The sequence below is a fragment of the Schistocerca americana genome, chromosome 3 (genome assembly GCF_021461395.2).
Source record: "Schistocerca americana isolate TAMUIC-IGC-003095 chromosome 3, iqSchAmer2.1, whole genome shotgun sequence".
NCBI lineage: Eukaryota > Metazoa > Arthropoda > Insecta > Orthoptera > Acrididae > Schistocerca > Schistocerca americana.
The window spans coordinates 108,426,311-108,449,434 of NC_060121.1; the positions used below are offsets into that span (position 1 = coordinate 108,426,311).

The following is a 23,124-nucleotide window of genomic DNA, read 5'->3' on the forward strand; positions in this document are numbered from 1 at the left end:
CATCAGACTGTTTGGGGCCTTCAGCCTAATTGAAGATAAGGCCTTCTGCCACGTGTTTTTTATTTGTTTTTTATTTAATTTTACCTTGAGTCTTAAATCAACTGCCTTCAGCCGTCTTTAAATAAAGGTTGTTGCTTTTCGAGTGTTACATTTTTGAGCCTTCAGACAAGTTATAGTACTTAACGTGAGGCCTTCTGCCTTCTTAATATACCTTTTGGCCTCTGAATTTTGAGTTAATGGCTTTAGCCTTTTTTTAAAAATTAAAGTGGCTCTGGCCTTAAGGCATAAGATAGTGGTAGTGTATTCAGCCGATAACAGAGTTCAAGAATTTGTACTGTAATGTTTGGTCAAATAAATAAAGATGTATGTGCTCGAGTGTAAGTGACGGCCGTACATTTTGGCCCCTTTCCACAATTCCAAGTACCTGTTCCGACCTGCGGGTTTAGCAGCGAATTTCATTGATAATTTATATAATCAATATTGCAGTCTTATGAAATTGTGATAACAGGAGTCATATGTTGAAAGTAATTTAATTTCCTGACTGAAACAGAATCGAATCGTTTGTAGCACTCAGGATGGGAACCACTGATATATGATAATGTTCTAATTTCTAAAATTATATGCGTGGTGGTTTTTATCTACAAAACCAATATTTATAATTTCGTGATTACGTCTATCACTCTATAGCATCACGAAGAATAAAGGTTTCAAAGAACATTAACTCAATAAAATTTCATTAAACGACCAGATCGTTTGTTCATAGTGTAAAAAAACTAGTCTTCAGTACGAAATGGAAATGTATACTTCGTATAAATTGATGGAACTTTATCATTAGAGTCACCACTATCAGAGAAAACATGTATATTGTAATATTAATCGTGAAAACTGTCCATATTACAAAATTTGGCGTTGGAGACCTCTGTATTTTACGAAACAATTTATTTCAAATATGTTTTCGTTCTCTGCTGACCTTGATGTAAAATGTGAAATTATTTGTATTGTAATTTACATATATCATAAGTCGTACTAAAAGCTAATGATGATTGCTTTGTTGAGACGTCATACTTGGTTTCCCAGGAAGAATGGTTAATATTCAGACAGGAATCGTGATTCAAAGGAAATAACTCTAATAAACATTGGCTCTAAAACGCATACATTAAGAGCTACGAGCACTTCTGTGCGCCTTACTCCCACGGATAGCGCTCCGTCTGCCACCAATAGCAGCCATAATGGAGATGGAAGACTGAAGATGGACCGAGGAAAGGGCCGAAACCGGTTGTCAACAAATAGAAAAGCTGAAAACGCAAACTGAACTATTTTACAGATCTTTAACATTTTAACTGGGTGTCGTCGTGCTCTGTAGCGAAATTTGGTCCACCATTGCGGTAACAAGTCTGTACAAGAAATTCACCCGGTATTCCAATTTCTATCCGTATTTTCAGATTATTGTGCCGATGTGTAAGTCTCACAAAACGCCACTTATTTCAGTATTGGTAAATACTAGAGTAAATTAACACGCAGTGGAGTTCTAAGAGTTGACATATCGTAATGTGATGAGGATAACTTATGACAGCTCGGTTAGATTCGTGTAGGACGACTTTTGCTGTACGCAGGTTCACAGAGCAGGCAGAGTGTACTCACCACATCCTGCAGGATGTAGTCGTAGTAGCTGACGAAGCCGCCGTAGTAGCCAAAGTGCGAGTCGAAGCCGCGGAACGTGGGCGTCATCTGCTTGCGGTAGTAGCCCAGGTGCCACTTGCCCACGGCCCTCGTCACGTAACCCAGGTCCTTGAGGTACTGCGGCAGGATCTTGCCCTCGGGCATGCCGCGGGGCTCCGCCGCCATCAGCGGGTACCCCTGCATGCCTGCCGTCATGTTAACACATCCGTCATTAGAATACTGAGGATCCGTGAACACTGTGCAAAGAAATTCTGTGCTTTGCGCTACACCAGTTCAAGAAAGAGTTCTGCAATATACCGGGTGTTCAAGAAGTCAGTATAAATTTGAAAACTGAATAAATCACGGAATAATGTATATAGAGAGGTACAAATTGATACACATCCTTCGAATGAAATGGGGTTCTATTAGAACCAAAAAAAAAAAAAAAAATACAAAAGTTCAAAAAATGTCCGACAGATGGCGCTTCATCTGATCAGAATAGTAATAATTAACATAACAAAGTAAGACAAAGCAAATATGATGTTCTTTACACGAAATGCTCAATAAGTCCACCATCATTCCTCAGCAATAGCTGTAGTCGAGGAATAATGTTATGAACAGCACTGTAAAGCATATCCCGAGTTATGGTGAGGCATTAGCGTCGGATGTTGTCTTTCAGCATCCCTAGAGATGAGATTTTCACTCAGCAGCGGAGTGTGCGCTGATATGAAACTTCCTGGCAGATTAAAACTGTATGCCGGACTGAGACTAGAACTCGCAGGACAGCTCCTGTAAAGTTCGGAAGGTAGGAGACGAGGTCCTGGCAGAACTGTGAGGACGGGGCGTGAGTTGTGCTTGGGTTGCTCAGTTGCTAGAGCACTTGCCCGCGATAGGCAAAGGCCCGAGTTCGAGTCTCGGTCAGGCACACAGTTTTAATCTGCTAGGAAGTTTCATCCCTAGAGATGTCAGTCGATCACGATACACTTGCGACTTCATGTAACCCCAAAGCCAATAATCGCACGGACTGAGGTCTGGGGACCTGGGAGGCCAAGCATGACGAAAGTGGCAACTGAGCACACGATCATCACCAAACGACGCGCGCAAGAGATCTTTCACGCGTATAGCAACATGGAGTGGTTCTAATAAATCCCCATATCATTCCAAGCACGTGTTTCAATTTTTACCTCTCTATCTAGATTATTCCGTGGTTTATTAAGTTTTCAAATTTATACTGACTTTTTGATCACCTGGTACATTCTGTGACATTTTAAACTACAGGGTAACCCAGGAGTAAAAGAATGTTTCAAATGGCTCTAAGGACTATGGGACTTAACATCTGAGGTAATCAGTCCCCTAGACTTAGAACTACTTAAACCTAGCTAAAGACATCACACACATCCATGCTCGAGGGAGGATTCAAACCTGCGACCGTAGCAGCAGCGCGGTTCCGGACTGAAGCACCTAGAACCTCTCGGCCACAACAGCCGGCAACCCAGGAGTCAACTAACATTTGCAAATGCACTAATTCGAGGTATAATATAGGCAGAGAGGTAAAAATTAACAGCCATGCCTGAAATGACATGGAATTCCATTTAAACCAAAATCGGCTGCCAAAGGATAGCTCTATGGTTTTGTTTATAAATAACCTTCTGCTACCAGTCACGATATTCCTTTATTTATGTTTTACACGACGCGTTTTGGGAAATGATTCTTATTTTCAAATGTGTATTTCTTAGTATTAATACATTTTTTCATAGTTTTCGATGCATGTGGTTCTGCTTCGTCGCCGTCTCACACATGTCAAACTTCACTGACGACTTAGATTGCATAGTACACATCGAGAGTAGCTTACATAAACAAAAAAGCTGTTTGTGTAACTTACTCTCGATGTGAGACTCTGGACAAATTGGCCATAAGAAAACATAAAGTCAACAAAACAAAGCATAACATCACACATTGAAAAACTTACGAGAAAATGATGTAGCACAAAGAAATACATACTTGAAAATGGGTACCATTTCCCAAAGCGCGTCATGTAAAACGTAAATAAAAAGAAATCGTGACTGGTAGCAGAAAGTTACTCTAGCCGAAACTTATTTATAAGCAAACTCATTGTTTTCACAGTCGCAGACTTTCAAGAAAACCACATACAACGGACTAAGTGAGGAGGGCTGTATATAGAAACTCGTCAGTGACGCCGCATGAGCATCTTGTAAAAAGTAAGCTGTAGTCGGAGAGGAATTCACATGCTCCAGCAGACGTGGCATGTTGACTTTATTGGGAAATGCACACCTAGTAAAGCTTCACTATCAGACTGGAGAATATGCTACTGCAGCCTTACGGTCCTGTAGCCATAAGAAAGGTATTGGAACCGGTAAAAATCCAGTGACAAGTGTCCCTGTGAAGAAAATTGTCAACTTCCTAACCATGGGTTGGTTCAAAATGGTTCAAATGGCTCTGAGCACTATGGGACTCAACTGCTGTGGTCATAAGTCCCCTAGAACTTAGAACTACTTAAACCTAACTAACCTAAGGACATCACACACATCCATGCCCGAGGCAGGATTCGAACCTGCGACCGTAGCGGTCGTGCGGTTCCAGGCTGTAGCGCCTTTAACCACTCGGCCACTCCGGCCGTCTTAACCATGGGTTCTTTAGACGGTCGGACCCGTAGTGGGCTACCAGACATGAGGGCGTCTTATGCTCCGCGAGTACAGGAAGAAATAGACACTTTATCGGGTTCACCCCCGCATAGTGAAGACAGAACTCATGAAGTCAGAGCCCGTCAAATCGGCATTACAAGCACACATGTTTGAGCATCACTAAGGCGTGCCCTTCAATGCTGTCCATATAAATTTCAGTGTCAGCACGAACCGCCGGCCACCGATTTTGTGATGCGGAGGGCAAAAACCGTTGAAGATGACGATTGGTTGTTTAACGCGTTGTGAATCAACGAAGCCCATTTCACACTCCCAGGGCCTGTCAGCACTCATAACTGAAGAATTTGGGCTCCAGAAAATGTTACAATTGTCTTGAAAACTGCATTGCATGACGAGAAAGTCACGGAGTAGTGTGGATTTACCACATCAGTCGTGATCGGAATTATTTTTCTTCGAGGAAATGCTTGACGCGGCTTTTCAAACTGTCAGCGTAACGCGTGCGGGACACGGTGATATGTTAGAGAATCGCATCATCCATGCGCGGACCCTCCCGCCCGAGGTTCGACTCCTCCCACGGGCATGGCTATCTGTGATGTTCTTAGCATAAGTTGGTTTAAGTAGTGTGTAAGCTAAGGACCGATGACCGCAGCAGTTTGGTCCCTTAGGAATTCACACACATTTGAAAATTTTTACATCGTCCCTACCGGGCGGTATGACTTTTATGCAGGATGGCACTCCACCCCATATTGCTATACGTGTGAAAGATCCCTTGCGCACTTCGTCATGGTTGGACTCCCAGGTACCAAGGCCTCAATCCGTGTGATTATTGATAGTGAGGTTACCTGAAGTCACAAGTCTAGAGCTACCGTCTGACATTATGGATACTAAAAGACAGCTTCCGAGGGCAGTATCTTTCCGTACCTACTGATATGCTGTACAATGTTGTTCATAACATTGTCCCTCGACTACAGATACTGTTGATGAATGACGTCCGACATAGTGAGCATTTGTTACAAAGAACATCGTCCTCGCTAAAAATCACTTTCTATGCTGTTCAGTGCTTTTGCATCATACGGAGCACCATCTGTTGATCATTTTGTGTACTCATTTCTGGTTTCAATAGAAACTCACATCATTTCAGGAATGTGTGTCAAGTTTTACACCCCTACTTACATTATTCCGTGACCTAATGAATTTTCAAATGTGTACGGACTTTTATGTCATCCTGTACGTCTTTCATGTAAACGTTTCTGTAATTTTCTTTGCTTTATTTAAAGCACAAAAATTTTTCTTAAAGGAGAAAGGAAAGAAGTTCTTCAGCAACGGTCTCACGTTATTCCGCTAACATGCAACCATAATTTGATAGTGATGGTCAAAATTACGATTGTCTCTTGTATTTTTATGAAAATGAGTAATGTAGCTTGTAGCATTAATAGAGCTTAATTACGACAACAATATGTCCGTCAACAAAAGTGAAATGTCAATGGCTAAGACTGTCACAACAAAAATTTACCTCCGATTTTTGAGTAAAACAGTGAAACATACTTCGGTGCAACTGAAGTTCGAAGTATGAAGATAACCTCGTCATATACTTGGGTCAACAATCTGTGGAGAGATTTTCAAGATGATTAGTGATCTCGGATCTGGTTCTGGTTTCCGAATGATCGATGATTTTTATTTTTGTTTGCACTCTTTAACCTTATCTGACGATCATCTAAATAATGATTACAGTTACTTTGTAGCGAGAATGAATAATATTGCACAATGATAAAGGAATAAATTACGAGAGAAAAAAGAAAAATGAAAGGTTACAGACTAACGTCCTGTCGACGACGACTTCATTATAGACGGACCACAAACGCCAAGTGCCCGAGGACGCTGCAGGAAATCGACCGGACTCTTTCGAAGAAGCGATTCCGGCATTCTTCTTAAGCGATGTAGGAGAATCAAGGGAAGTCTAAAGCTCTATAGCCTAACGATAATTTGGACTGTGCCCTCCCGATTATAATAAAGAGAATAACAGTGACAGAAAAAATATAGATATCCGTGGAAAGTTTACTAAGAAACCAAACATAGGAAAACATTAAGTCAGCATTTACAAGAAGGAAATATAGACCGATCAGTTTCTTCAGTCCGCATTAAGAAAACTGCTGGATTGCGAAACCAGCATTTTTACATCACATATATCTCGATATTGAAGTTATACGCTATGGCAAAAATTGGAGCGGTGCGTGTAGAGTTCGCGCAACTTATTTATGCGCGTAGACAGTTCGTTCATTGTAGGAAGAGAGAATGTCGAATCCATTTCCTTGACTTTTACAGTGAAAGTTTGCTGTTTCCTAAATTTTATGGTTTTAGATTAGCGGTAAGTACCGTATGAGTCTTGATGAATGCGTTGGCAAGGAAGCTTCAATTTTGTACACTGCCAACGGACACTGGACTTTAGTATGTGACATAAATTTGAACTCGATACCTTTACCCTTTTTTGGAGTCAGAGAGACAGACAGACAGAGCAAGTGACCGACTGACTGCCAACAAAGTGATCCTATAAGGGTTCCATTTTCACCTATTTAGGTACGGACCCTAAAAATAAATTAACGACACGGGTTGTACCATAATGCCGGACCAAATATGTATTCAAGACCCGAAAAACGTCTGAAAATACCTGACACTGGGTTATTCACGAAACCACAGTCACATTTTCTGTTTAAAACAGCTGTCACTGCACAAGAATCAATCGTAAGTAGTAGTCTGCTATTGTTTTTTGGGGGTATAATGGGATGGCGTCGGCTTCAGAGCACTGAAGGTCTGTAGCACCATCTCTCATTATACCTCAATTTCTGTGACAATCATCCTTGTCAGAGATCTTTAACTGTTCGTACAGGCGCAACGCTAGGAGAGAAACGTAGGAGATCGGACCCATTGAAAAGCCCATTTCTGAGTGGCCAAGCACCATTCCAACTGGTAACGGGTCGGAAGGGATCTCAGTTGTAAATATTTAGAACTGGATATCCAGTCCTGCAGTTTGCTTTACAACCAAGGGAAGCGTTTGAGGTCAGTACCAGGATGGAAGCTGATTTTAGTTTGTTTCTCAAACGGTTTCTCCCGCGCAAGTATCTAATAGCCTAGTGCGTAACTGAGTGTTAGCTTGCGTGTCTAGCAAATTAATGTGGGTGGCTTCCTCGGAATCTGAAGTGTACCTTCTGTTTTGATGAAAACTTTGTTTTTCGAAACCATTTATTTACAGTAAATAAAAGGCAAAAGAAAAAAATACATGAAAGTACTTTCGCAAGATAACACGCATCTGATAATCCAGATAAGAAGTTTACATCTTTGTGGAATTAAAAAGAATGTATGTCAGTGCTGAAGTAGAACAGTCATGAATTTATAACGTCGTGGACAGATTGCAACACTACAGGTAGGAAAACTTCGATTACTGCCGTAAAGTTGTTATTTTCAAGGAAAGCCAGTTTATCCTACTGTGAAAGTGTGTCGTTCCCAGACGAATTACGCCTGAGCAAGGCAGAGAGGTGTAGAACGTTTTTACTGAGCAACGGTGTTGGGAATGCGTTACGTCCGAGCCGGCGGCTGGAGGGGAAGAAACGTTACGCTGCGAGGTAAGCGCAGCGCTAGTGGCTTAGAACTGACCTCAAAGTGAACCGTCACGGTGTATTGAGCTAATATCGACCATTCAATTCAGTTTTCGTTATTTGGACACTGAAAGGTGTTGAAAATCATGATGTACAACAACATAATGAGCTCTTGCCAAATTGTTCGTCAACCTGTAGTTCGAGAGAAAGAATCAGAGCAGAAAATCTTGTATACATCGGCTATGTATACTGTGTGAAAGGAACGCAGAAATGAGCACAATTTGTTTTCATTTTATTGCATTTTTCACCCTCCTGTCATACAAATTCCATCATAGACGGTGCAGACTTTTTAACACTTCAGTACTGTCACATTTTTACGAGTTACTATGTAACGTGTTCGTTTCACCTGATGACGACCACCTAGGAAGTAAAAAACTGGTTATGACATAATGTGTGTGACGCAAGGCGGAAAAATATAATAAAATAAATACTGTTCACTATGCATAGGTGCACTTATGCTGCGACAGTACGAATATCTTTTTTTAATAACAGCAAATGCAGTTCATAACTCTCATTTGCATACCGGAGCTATATTACGTTTGAAATGCTTCTTCTTCAATGAATGTACCTTTTGAAGTCACCCTGTGACCTTTGTTAACAATTCTTGAGTTCCTGTCCTAGTTCATCGTGTTAGTTTTCTTCGTCTTGTTAAAGTTTAATAATAATAACAGTGTCTGCGCCGGATTATCAAAGTTTTGCGTTCATCCTGTCATGGAGATCACATAGCCCGCACTAATTTTCTGCATGTCATGAAAATTGTGTATCCTTTGATAGATATAATACTGAAATATCTCCTGTCCACCTTTTCTGAATGTCCCATTGTACAGCCCATATTGTTGCGATATCTCATTTTTCATGGCAGCCGATTAATGGTGGTCCTGCAGTATTTACTTTTCGTCCTTACGGTCTTACGAGCACTCGCCATTCACAGAGTGTGTAGTTATGTCAGCTCTGATGCTCCGAAATTCGTTTTGACCTTTGGCCACTGCGTATGTTACCTCAGACGAGCTCCGATTTATCAGCAAAGATAGAAGAAATGGTTTCATCAAGTGGTGAAATAATTGTACAATACACGATACACATTACAAATTTTTGCCTGATATTATTTTGAGGTGCCGATCACTTCAATACGTAATGAAGAAGTCATGAAATACAGCGAAAAAAATGAACATGCCACGGCAGTATCGCTTGAAATGCAAGAAAATAAAATCATTAAGAGCTTTCTCAGTTCTTCGGCCTGTAAATTGAAATCTCTACTTGGCTAGTTATGGAAACCTTTATTGGGTTATTGAATTATGAACGGTAGTTGACGAGAAATTGTGTTCTATTTTTAATATTTTGCGGTACTTGAATATTCTGCAGTCCACAATGCTTCTACGAAGTCATCATCACGCACCGTGGCCAGTTCATTAGCCCTTAGTAACAAAGATATCCTAGAGCACCATTTAGATGCGTAGCCAGAGGTCACCTCTCGACAAACTAGTGCTTGAAAGTTTGGAAACTGCAACACTCCAGTAGAAATGACATATTCTAATGTGAAAACGGGAATTATGTCCAACTGTACAAGTACAGAAACATGTATCGCAAAAATACGCTGGTCAAAACAGTTAGATCAGTTGAGATATCTAGGTTCTGAAGCATTGCCATCGGCAGAATGAACTAAAATGGTTCATCTTTCTGTCGGTTCTATGTAGTGGAGACAGCAACATTACGGTCACCGAGATAGTGGTAATAACGGAAAGCTGCTGCAGAGGGGGTTGGTATTGGCCTGTGTTTACTCTACCAAACGAATTACACAAGCAGTTGGGTTCAGATAGTGTAGTGAGTAGGTAGTGCAATGCAACAACAACGTGACTTACCCGAAGCTATGGCACGGAGAGCCATAGGACGGTTGGAAGAGAGACAGAAACAGAGGGAGGTGGCTGCAGCTATTGGAATGTCCCAAACTGAAATTTCCAGGACCTGGGCGCGATTTCGAGAACAGGAACCGTTAAAAGAAGGCAAGGCCAAGTCCGTCCAGGATGACGTTACCTCCGGTTAACAGCCCGTCGAGACAGGAGGCTGAATGCAACTCAGAACGCGCAATATCAACACAAACAGTCCGAAATCTCCTTCGGGAATCTTCGGGAATGTGGCCTCTACACACGGAGGTACATAGTGTGTGTCCCATTAAAACCACGACACCGTATAGCCCGCAGAAATTAGGCGGTGGAACATCAAGATTGGAGTCGTAACGCATGGCGCCGGGTGCTGTTCACAATTGAGTCAGGATTTTGTGTTCAGTCTTTCCCACATCTGGAGAGAACGTGGAACTTGGAACAATCCTGCTTATGTGCAGGAAACATTACCATATCATGCTGATGGACGAATTCTGTGGGCAGGAGTCAGTATTGGTGCACGTACGGACCTCTATGTCGTTGAGAATGGCGCTTTGACTGCTCAAAGCATAGAGACGAGAACCGTCGAATTTTTGTTGTGCCCTACGCAGGTGTAATAGTGGATGTGTTCATTCTGGTCGACGATAACGCTGGTCCCCACAGAGCTGCACTGGTGGACAACAAGCTTGAAGCTGAGGGAATTGAACGAATGGAGTGGTCAGCTTGTTCACCGGACTTAAACTCGACTGAGCATGTCTGGTATGGACTTGGCAGACGCAATGCAGCCAGACCAGTACCTCCTACAACGGTTGCAGAGCTGGATATGGCACACATGTAGGAATGGCCAAATATCCCTCAAGAGCTGATTGATAACCTGATACTGTCCGTGACACGCAGGTGTGCAACTGTGCTGGCCGTCCGAGGTGATCACACACCATATTAGAGGGCAACGAGAATGACTTTTTCACTATTATGATAGCCCCATGGCGCCTCGCTCCACGTAAACACCATGTAAACTTCAAGTAAATAGTTTAGACAGCAAAATATAGTACTATCTCACAAATTAAGTTGTAACCGATATCTGAGAAAAATGCGTTACCATATGTCTATTGTGTATCATATCCCACCTAATCCCCTAATTGTTTTGGGCAGTGTAGAATGAAATTTGTTTTTGCCTAGCGGGTCGGTTTGTGGGGTACATATAATTTTTCTAACAAATTTGCATATCGAAATTTCGGACAGGTAGGAGGTCGGGCGCTTTTTCATTAAACATGTTTTCGATTGGCTATATAAATGGCTGCTTTGGGAAAATATATGCATTTGTGAACATAGTGAAATACCTTTGTATGATATGCTTTTAAATGATCATTTCTGTAGTTTGTTAATACTGCACAAAATTCGTTAGTCTAAAATCTGATATACTATCTTAGTGGGACTATCGTAGTTGAAACATGTTATGTAAAATTTTATCATTTAAAAAAATTCCTGACATGTAAAATCGAAATTTCAAACTGTTCAAAGGAAAAATTAAAATCTGTCCGGAGTAATCGGACCTGCGAGAAACGTGACTAATATTCTAGATTCATGACAAGGCCTGATCTCCGACACAATGATTCAACGCATTGTAGAAAATACAAACAAATTTTTTCTTACAATAGAAGATAACTATTCTCGTTCAAGGGAGGCTCAACAGACATGCACAGTGGAAATGAAAGCATTATTTGGGGTGCTTTATCTCGCTGGTGTGTACCATGCGAATCGTCTGAATCTCAACAACTTATGGCGGATGGTTGACTTCCTGTCATGAATGTAGAAAGGTTTCAGTTTTAATGCGATCTATTCGTTTTGATAAATTCATTGTGAACTACCAAAAATGCTATTCACTTGGTGAAAATGTCACAGACGATGAATAACTCGAGGCTTTTCGAGGTAGATGCGGTTTCATACAATATATTCCAAAACAACCATCGAAATGTGTTATAAAAATGTATGCTTTGGTCGACTCTCGGCTATTTTATACATATAATATTGAGATATACGCTGGAACCCAACCAGATGGTCCATTTAGTGTAAGCAATAAACCATCCGTGTTGTGAAAAGGTTAGCATCACCCATTTTGTACAGTGGTAGAAATATTACTGCCTACGGATTACGATTTGCTAAAGGAATTGGCATAAAAATATTTCGTATCTTGGCACGTTACGTAAAAATAAGCCTCGGATTCCTTCAGAACTCACAGCGACAGCAAGCCAGAGCCCCACTCTAGTGTGGTTTTGACAAAGAGGCAACACTTGTTTCATACGTTACAAAAAAGTACAAGAATGTTTTGTTGATATCCAGCCTTTACGACGATGAACAAATCGATGAAGTAACAGGTGATCTCAAGAAACCAGAAATTATAACTTCTTACAATCGTATAAAAGGAGGCGTTGACACTGTCGACAAACTTTTTGGGTCTTTCAAAGTTGCGAGAAACACAAAGCGATGGCCTCTGGTGGTGTTCTTTTGGATGTTGCCATAAATTCATTTATAACCTGGAGTGGAAACACCAGCAAGAATCTCAGGAGAAGAAAATACCTCAGATATCTTTCGACCGAACTTGTGCAGGAACTTGTAAAAAGGAGAAGTACGAAAGTAACTGCAGACCTCCATACAAAAGTTATAAATGCGTGGCACACAGAAGATGAGCACCAACAGCAACAAAAAAGAGGAGAAGAAGATCAACCACAGGAGCCTCTGAAGAAAAGATGTAGGCCATGTTTAATTAGTAAGGAAACGAGAATCACCCGTTTCAGTTGTGAAATATGTGGACAGTTTATTTGTTTACAGCATTCAAGAAATGTTTGCAATGACTGTATTTCAGCTGCTAAATAATAACCCGTTTCAAATGTGAGATATATAGACGGTATGTTTTGTGTACATCATTCAAGAAATGTTTGCATTGACTGTATTTCACCTTCTAACTAGCTTTAGTAAATTGAGAAACCAAAACTTCAAGCATAATCCTGTATAAATTTGACATTCGTACAAGGGAAGTAAATATCAGTAGCTCAAGAAGCTGTGGGAAGAAAATGCGTGTTTTGAAACATAGCTTTATTTTTAAATAAGTTTTTTACCTTGCTTTTGTTTGTATAGCCCATGAATAATACCGAATATTACTTTTATGATAAAAATTTAATGTTTAAAAGAAACATAAAGTGTGTTAAAAGTAAGTGGTATCTGCGAGATACGCACGACGGCCTTCGTCCGACTAGAAGGCGCACCTACCGGAAGGTTAAATTAAATAAATTCTTTTTGTTCACTCAAGAAAATTTGATAAATTTTTTGGTTTGTTTATTTCATGCGGAAGTTAAGTCTTTCTATAAAATATGTGAAGTTGACTTGTATCAAGCAGTGACGACGGAGTGCTCATAGGTACCAGTTTCTGCAGATCCGCCTCGTACTAGCTTTTATGAATTGGTCAGTGAATAAGAAGTAACAGAATCTAGTGAGAAGAACATATAAAGGCGAAAGGACATTTTTCCTAACAACAGGATGCGTTACTTGTCTATTTACATTTGTAACTGAACGTCGCCAGCTGGCGGACAACGTCCGTGACGTAAACGCCAGGTACTCACCGAGGTGTATGGGGTACCTGCCCGTCATGAGGGAGGCTCGCGTGGGCGTGCAGACGGGCTGCACGTAGTGGTTGTTGAGGATGATGCCGTTGAAGGCCAGCGCGTCGATGTTGGGCGTCGGGATCTGGTCCGAGCCGTGGAAGCTGACGTCATTCCACCCCTGCAAGCGGAAACACAGCTTCCAGTAGTACCTACTTCAGATAGGGAGCTCACACTCCATGCTAAATAAAGCGCAAAACTGTGAAGTAGATCTAACAGTTATACTGCTCATATTATACAGTCCCTGATAAAAAGTGTCCACACACCTATTAGTGGACATTAATATGTGTCGTGTCCACGCCTCACCTTTATGACGGATTGAACCCTCCCGGGGACACTTTCAATGAGGCGTCTGAATGTCTGTGGAGGAATGGGAGCCCATTCTTCCTCAAGAGCCGAAACCAGAGGAGGTAGTGCTGTTGGGCGCTGGGCTTTAGAGCGAAACAGACGGTGCAACTCATCCCAGATGTATTCCATTCCCCAGGTCGGGAGTCTGTGGAGACAAGTCCATTTCCAGAATAGTGCTCTCCACAAATCATTGCTTCACAATGCAGCTTTATGACAGCATGAATGAACTTCTCCTTATGTGTCGACACTTGGCTGTTTGAAGCGCAGCCGAGCCCGAGCGTAATGTCTCAGAATGCCAAGCTTTTTCACCAATACAGACGAAGGTTGTAGTTGCCCTTGAACCAAATTTCAAACGTCTGTCTAGTAATAGGAGACATGTACGAGGTTTCAGAAAAGTGACTCTTCAATTTTGTTTAACAAGGTGACTTCTTTATTCTATTTCATAAGCTCGGCATACGTTGCAGCAATATTAAATTTCTTTGTGATCTAGTAAACTGTTGATTTTTAGTGATGTAGCTATCTAGTGTAGATGTCACGTGTGTTATATTCTTTTTTCTTTACAAATGCTTTGAACTTTTCCCGAGTCCTACAAGAATTCTAGGTGTCCAATTCGCCGTCTCTACTATTAGTAGCCCGTGCGCTTTCCACTATTTAGGGATCAAAATGACTGATGACATTGAGAGCACGCATGATATAAAACGTAGACAGTAACAAAAAAAGATTTTGTAAAAATACTGATATTGTAAAATAGAATATAAATATAAGTGACTTTTTTAGGCGGCTGTTCATCACCTGCGCTCTGTCTTTTTTTTTTTTTTTTTTTTGGCGAAATAAAAATCAGTATTTTTTCACTCACTTTACTGGCTTCGAGAGATTAATCTGTCATCTTTAGAAGTGCAACACAAGCTGATATCATGGGTATACCAAAGCCAAATAAGTGTAAGACGATAAAAAAGTTCTAAAAACATTTATTACAAAATATAAAAAAAATTTGTAAAAGATAAATGTGCAACAGTTCCTTACCAGAAATGTATGACACTTTTAACAAACTTGTACATTTTTCTGATGATCAATTATTGTTTAAAAAAACTTTTTTATTATTTTCACTTTTTGTTTTTGGGTAGTCTATATCTTCTGGCCCCTATTTAACACAGAATTACTTATGATTTAAGCCGGTATCGGATTTCTAAAGATGACAAATTAATCTGCTGAAAATGTAAAGTGAAATTAAAAAGAAAATATACAGTTGACAGTGGGTTTTTATTTTGGTGAGAAGAAAAAATTAAGTGTTAAGGGGGTAGGACGGCAAACGGGCCGACCTGGAGCAGGAGAGGAACCATAGGACATTTTAATATTCACTGTGTATATTTTTACAAATAAATTCATAAAACTTTTTCAGAATGACCATAAAGGATTCAATATTCACACTCATAGCAATGGAAGTTCAAAAAGGTAATATAATAGTTTTTTCATAGAGAAATTTCATCGTTTTTCACTTACTGATGGCTGCATTTGTTGCTATAGGTACACTTTTCGACACAAGTAAGAGAAGTTCTTCGATGAAGTTTGCACAGCATACAAACCATCCTTACAGGTATATCAAACTCTAGGATTTTCCAAATCTATTAAAAACGGTAGTAAAATTATAGATAATTAACTATAAAGTTTGAGTTTCTTCTAAACATCAAGTTTGAAATGTAACAGCGCATTCACTTTTTCATAAAGTGAATAAAGATTTCGAAGTGGGACGCTGCAGAATAATCAGGAAGATCATATAATTAATGAAGGGGAACTAATCCGGAATCGTGAAAAAAGAAATTTATAACACAACTTGAAAAAAGGAGTATGTGATAAGTTGCATCCAGAGACTTCAAAGAATAGTCAGTTTTATAATGGAGGTATTATGCTGTGTGGTGGAGGGGGGGGGGGGTGGGGATTCTGTAAAGGGAGACCAAGGCGTGACCATCATATAGAGGTTTAATTATAAATAGATGGAAATAGCCATGCAGGAATGTAGGGACTTGCACAGCATAGACTGATGTAGAGTTTTGCACCAAGCATTGATTGTGACTGAGGACCACTACAGCATCAAACACTCACTGAGACAAGTGCCCGAAGAACAGAAAAATCCAAGGCAGAAGAGATAAACACGTCCATCTAAGCACAGCGTTCAGCCTGCAAATATTTCTTCAGCAGTGGCTTCGTGGATACAGGCGTAGAACGTCCGGTTGGAGCAACTGACTAATTGTGAAACCATTTTCTTTCTTTTCATTATTTTCTATCCTTGCCCCAAACGGAGACTGTCTCATTGATCACTTGTACAGACTGTCAAGCGACTATGTGCTTCAAAAACAGAGAAATGCGAAAACACATAGATGCAATCTAAAGCAATTCGATTCCGATCTACTGAAGATATTTTGTAGGAAAACGTTGTGCCGTCAATGATACGCTGGATGGTGATGACGTTGGTGATTCAGTATGTGAGATGGGAGGCATGACGACCAGCTCCATATACACCAGTGAGTGGAAAGCAAGAAAAGTGGAAGTGTGACAGGGGATTGGAGTTGAAATATGCCGTGGGAGAATAAAAAACGCCAAGTACTGGCGTAATGAAGCAGGATATGGTTAGGCTTCTCAGAGAGATTTGTTGCGTTTGTTGCATGGAAGAGTGGGATGAGGATATAATAATGAGAGAAGAAATGAGTGGGAGAAAGTCGAGATGTAATTCTGGGAGTATGTAGGAGTGGCATGTAGATGAAATATGAAACGATCAGCTACTGTGACGCAATGAAGTATATGAGGTGATACATTTGCGGGAGAGTTGACACTAAACAGGATTTTATCATCCGTAATTGGAGATTGCTGTCTCGAAATTTCTTGGCAAGTGAAAATTTAGTTCTGGAAACAACACCTAGACTGTTCCATCCACGCATGTTAGTTCAACATGGTGTACAGGAGTGGTCATATGATGTTCGGAGTTATTTACTATTAGCAGTAAAGTTGTGACGGCAGGTTGTGGATCGCATCTGTATAATTCAGTCGGTAAGAACATGGCCCGCGAAAGCCAAAAATTCTGCGGTCGACCGGCACTCATCTGACCTGGCGTTTCATAATGGTTATAAAGTTCTCAGCCATAACATGAATGTATCAGTTTCAGACTCAGTTGGTACAAGAAACAACTGGTTCTCGGAATAAGGTTACAGATCTCAATTACCAACCGAAAAAAAAATCACTCACTTATCATAATCAAATTTGTGTGCCTAGCCCTTTTGTGCGTAGAAGGTTTTTCAGAACATTGCATCAAGCGAATTCGTCGCCCAACGTATGTCTTCTCCAAGGAAAACACAAAGTTCTTTAAGAAAGGAGGATAGAAACTGCAACAATTTCGATGCCTCTTGCTGTTTCTTCCCTCCTGTTGAATCTCAAACACGAACATCAACACAGCTATGGCTAACAGTGGTATCCGTAGCGGTAAGGAATAAATCTTTAGCTCATATATGTTTCCTAGCAACGTGGCATCAGTTCTGCCTTTCACTTCATTCCCCTCGGCCATTTGATCTTATCCGTGTGTGTATTTCTACAGAGTGTGGTTGACAGTGTCTCTTGTATAACTTAAGTCTTCGTAATATCGCAAATTTCTGCATTCCAAGCCGTCGTTGTGAACAAGGAAACCTTCTGTTTTTATTCGAACAAGACGGGTGATGAGCTTGTGCTCCGTCTTCTCATGTCGAGGTGTCGACAGGAAGTTAAACGCTAATCCTTCCTTTTCTTCCCCTTTCTTAATTTCTCTTAGGAGCTGCAGCGGCCGATGGTCTGACGAAGCACTTCCGCGCGTGTGATGTGTGCTGTGCCAGCGAGTGACAAAACGGATAAACAAAAACGTTCCATACTAACCGTCGGCTTTCACCACTGATGTCATATCATTCTTCAATATGCTACACGAATATAATTTCAAAATGGCGATCAGTAAGTATGTTTCTAAGGCGCGAAAATATAAACATCAGTTAAAAAATAGCACAAATTCTTAGTAACAAATATTAAAGGTGAGGGGACTCTCTCGGAAAAATAACGAGTCTGGATGAGGACAAATTAAAATCTGAAACAGCAAAATCACGATAACAGTAAAATAGACAAAACGAAATAATTATAGAAAAACGGTAGAGCATAATGGAGAAAATGCTAAATTAGAACAATCTAAATATGACTAGTGTCGAATAAATCTTTTGAACTGTATACCTCAGCTGAAAAGTCGGATAGCGATACCGAAATCCAAGAACTGGCAGAAAACAGATAACAGTACAAGAAACCAGAAGGCATTACCAACACAGATAGCGAAAAACTGCGAAAGTAACGAAAGCCGGTACCGAAAACTTAAGTGGACCTACTCGTATATAGCTCTACTTAGAAGACCGATACCAATTAAGACAACCAAAGGATTAAACAGCAAAAAAAACTTTTGCGAAAGAAAGAATGGAACTTACTAGACAGAAACGTTAACATGACAGAGACACCGAAATACATGAACAGAAATAGCAGTTATGGATAGAGAGAAAACAGTGAAACATAATAGAATAACACAATGAAATAACCAGTTTAAAAAATCTAAATAACGAAAGCACAAATATAAATTTAAAGAAAAAGCAGTGCCATATACGAAACAATCCCAAGCCAGATTTCCTCGCAACCACCAACAAAGGGAAAAAAATTACGCCCGATTCCATTTAACTTACAAGCTGGGAACTATATAGTTTTCCTATTACCCACATAAGACCCTGGAAAATAGAGTAACCCAAAGGATCTCTCTTCTGCTATCAGTACTCGTCAAGATGGGCCTGTAAGATGAGGTAGCGCCTTTTTCCATTTAAGTCAGCAGAAATGTTCCAGCAGCAAGAATACCGATCTATTTCTGTCCGTTCACAAACCGCAGTTTCATGCGTGGGAGATTTGATGGAGGACACACACAAAAATGTCAACTTATCCATGACATAGAGACTGAGTCGCGATCTCTCGAATCAAGGCCTGGTAGCCTATACGTCATCTCGACGACATCCCCGCATTTAGTTCTCGGAAGAGCGCTGAGACGGAACCTTTGGCAAACTCATATTAACACCACATCTGTGACATTTACCACGTTGACACGTGGACAATACAGATTGACTAACCGATCAATTCATATGGAGCTAATTTCCAAATAAGGATCATTCGATTCAGATTGCATTCATTCCCACGGCTTGCAAGAACTATGTCACGTCTTTGAGACAACGCACTTGTCTGACTGTATTGTGCTTAAATTTAATAAGAAAAGACATTTTTCGAGATAATGAACACTGATGAGCCACACAAACATTATGACCTGTGCTCACCACGAAACTGAATGCTGACTGATGGCGCTGTGGACAGGTGATGAGGTAAGGAAAGAATGTAAGTGGAGCAGAGATGATTGGTGAATCATTCAAGCGACAATAAGGCCTGAAAATGGGGAACTTGACCGACATACTCGACTTTTATATAGGACAGATAGTTATGGCCAGGTACCTTAGAACGACCCCTTTTGAAACTGCGATGCTGATGTGCTGTACGTATCCTGTTTGCAGAGGATTTATGGAATGTGGTGGATTATTTTCACAGTTTCTAGTATGTTCTTAAAATATGGTTTGGACAATACAGAAGTTTCATTCTGGTAACATCCCCCAGACTGTGGCAAAGCCATATCTCCGCAATATCCATTCTTCCAGGAGTGCTAGTTCCGCAAGCTTCGCGGTAGAGCTTCTGTGAAGTTGGGAAGGTAGGAGACGGGGTAATTCCGGAAGTAAAGGTGTGGGTACGGGTCGTGAGTCGCGTCTGGCTAGCTCAGATAATAGAGTACTTACCCGCGAATGGCGAAGGTCCTGAGTTCGAGTCTCGGTCCGCCAGAAGGTTTCAGTACAGAAGTTGTTGCAATCATCACAAGTGATTCTGTATACTCCAGAAGTGTCGTACTCTGATATTGTGGTTGTGCTTCTACCTAATTTTGTTATCAAAAATGGTTCAAATGGCTCTGAGCACTACAGGACTCAACTTCTTAGGTCATCAGTCCCGAACTTAGAACTACTTAAACCTAACTAACCTAAGGACATCACACACATCCATGCCCGAGGCCGGATTCGAACGTGCTACCGTAGGGGTGGCGCGATTCCAGACTGTAGCGCCTAGAACCGCTCGACCACTCTGGCCAGCTTTGTTATCACAATGTAATTTTTAAGGAAGGCCAGTTGCATGTGTGCAGGTTTAAATAGTGCATTTATCTCATGTGACATTCGTCGTAGGTAAATTGCAGATATGTAGGAAGTTCTGTGTTTTGTTCAGGTTTCTCTAATGTCATCATGTATCGTGACGGATTTCGTTTTTCGGAGTTTTTGCACAATTTTGATACCATATTTGGATCAAAATAATTTTTTTAGGCCTTATTACAAAGTGTTCCCAGTTCATTTGTATATCTGATCGTTCTAGAGATAAATTGGTAATTCGGTAAATCATTATGTGGCAGAAGGCATGCTTTTGCGTTTTAGGATGGGATGAGTTGACATTTACTATATTATCTGTGGTGGTAGGTTTTATGTGTATGTCAAATCTGTGGCGGTTGTTGTCTTTGCTAATTTTGAGGTCAAGGAAGTTTATTGAATTACAATGTAAATTTCGTATTAGGATCGAGATTGTTAAGTGCCTGATCGACATAGCACCAATTAGTATCAAAGTGCCGTTTACGTTTCTATAATAGTATATGATTTTATTATACGTTGACCATTGTTAGTTATAAAGTTTTTCTTTCGAATGTGTCGAGAAATGTATCTCTGTTGTGCCAGCTGTACACCCTTCCATTGCTACTCTATCCGCTTGGATGTATATTTTTTCTATGAATTCAAAATAATTTCGGGAAAAACTAGCTTTAACGAGATTATTATTTCGTAAGTTCCTGCCGTAGAAGTTACACGTTATACAGGTCTTGGAGTCACTCGCGTCCATCTAGAAAAGGTCAGGCCTTATCATACGGCTTCGGCAATATAATTACATTTCTGAATGTTCGATCACTAGTGAATTTTCTTATCTGTTTTTACTATTTTATATTTCTAGTTTTTGCAGAGTTTAACGAAGGCGACGTTGGCGTGATGTGTTCGACGTTGCCCGTTTGGCTACACTCTCTAAAAGATCGTTCTAAGAAATACCAGATAAAGGTATCTGCTCTTTCAGTATTTGATCTGTTTAAACATGCTTTTAGGTTATCCAAGTCTGCACAACGCGATCGCCATTCTTAAGTAGATGTATTTGTTCTCTCTTTTCTATGTAGATCAACCTGAAGATGCCTAAATAACTGAAATTGGAAACAAGAATGTTTTTAACAAATAAAGTTCTCCTATGTTAAAAGATTTTGTTTCATAATTTCTATTGATTCCCGTACTGGAATATTGGCACATACGTTTGCAGCGTCAAAAGAGACAAATCTTTGATTGGGTGTAATCTGTACATCTTTTACTGCTTTCGCCAAAGCACGTGGTACATTTCTTGTTGTATATCCGAGATCACATAGTAGTATGTTCACTTTTTTACTTATGAGTTATGTAGAGTTATTGATACAAATCACAGTTTGCAAGATATTTTACGTATCTTTTGTTCAGCACGTAACGTTGGTGTGCGTGGGTTCACAGTAATACAGGATTTCTTTTCATATTCCTTACTACTGCTTTGCTATTTTTAATATTTTTCTTGTTGTGCTGCATATCTGTTTGTTGTGTCATTCTGTAGTTCAGTGACACTGTTAATTTTAAAAAAAAAGTCATAAATTTACTTGTTGTAGTCATTGCGGTTGGTAGAAAGTTAGCCGTGACGATTGCAACAATTTCTAAATTGGCCAAACCGGACGAAATTTTAACACACTGCAATATTCTGACATCCACACCGTCAAGAACGTGCCGAGAGTACCAAATTTCGGGCATTACCCCTCACCACTGACAACGCAGTGGCCGACGGCCTTAACATAACGTCCGAGAGCAACGGCGTTAGCTTCGAGCTGTCACCACTAACAGACGAGCAACACTGCGTGAAATAACCCCAGAAATCAGTGTGCGACGTTCGGCGAACGTATCCGTTAGGACAGCGTGGCGAAATTCGGTATTAACTGGCTGTGGCAGCAGACGACCGACACGAGTGCCTTTGCTAACAGCACGACATCGCCTGTAGCGCCTCTCGTGGGCTCGTGACCATATCGGTCGGACCCTATAGGACTGGAAAACTGTGTGCTTGTCAGATGAGTCCTGCTTTCAGTTGGTAAGACACGATGCTACGGTTCGAGTGTGGCGCAGACACCACGAAGCCACAGACCCAAGTTACAATGAGGCACAGTTCATAACGGCGCGGGCTGCGTTTAGATGGAACGGACCGAGTCCCCTCTTTCAATTGAATCAATAATTGACTGGAAATTGTTATGTTCGGCACCTTGGCAACTATTTGCAGGCAATCATTGACTTCATCTTCCCAAACAACAATGGAATTTTTATTGTAACATTATAAAGCATGAAGTGCACATGATAGCCAAGACTTTTAGCAGACTGTACGTAATGTTGTGTTTTGGTTGTTATTGTTGTGTGGAAAGTGAAACAAAATTTAAATGAGAATAAATGCCCGTAACTATGCCAAAGATCTCGACAAACTCTGGTTATGAGGTTAGCGCCGAGCGTCTGTGTCTTGTCTCAACATCTAAACGTATAGAAGAGATTCTTACTTCAGACCATCACGTGAAATTATATTAGGAAAAGCGCATGGAAGATTTGCTCGGAGGGTTCTGCTACAGTGTGTGCACCTTTAAATTAAGCAACATGCAAGACGCGATGCCGCCAGTTCTAGAGTACCGCTGAAACGTCTGAAGGTCTCATCAAGTACGCGTCACAACAGACCACAAGTGAATTCAGAGAAGCGCTGCTAGTTTCGTAAGAGGTCGGTGTAGTCCATACGAAACTTTCATGGAAAACGTGGGGGAATTTAATTGATAATTCTTTGTAAAAATACGACGTAGATCTCGAGAAATCCGTGTTGCGTAAAGTTAGAGAACATGTTTTCGGAGAAGAGTATTAGGCGTTTCGAAAAATCATCGTCAGACATAAAATGAGCCATAATGTACAGAAATTATGAAATATGTAACACATACCAGCATAATACATGATCGTGACAAAAACTGTACGCGTAGTTGTTTTTTTACCTACAGGTGGATTTAATTTTCAGGGTCAACAACCGAGCACATGGA

General features: G+C 40.6%; 1 protein-coding gene and 1 non-coding gene across 2 annotated transcripts in view; both read right to left on the reverse strand.

The window, feature by feature from the left end:
• The window catches only part of LOC124605765 (arylsulfatase B-like), a 76,837-nt gene that overhangs the window by 37,816 nt on the left and 15,897 nt on the right, over positions 1–23,124 (reverse strand). The window contains exons 2-3 of the mRNA XM_047137649.1: positions 13,464–13,623; positions 1,642–1,865 (exon numbers count right to left, since the gene is read on the reverse strand). Coding sequence (XP_046993605.1) covers positions 1,642–1,865; positions 13,464–13,623 — 384 coding nt within the window. The remainder of the gene's footprint in view (positions 1–1,641; positions 1,866–13,463; positions 13,624–23,124) is intronic.
• Positions 4,211–4,294, reverse strand: Trnas-gga. Its single transcript is given in 2 exon segments — positions 4,211–4,245; positions 4,255–4,294. It is a non-coding gene; the product is annotated as a tRNA-Ser (tRNA).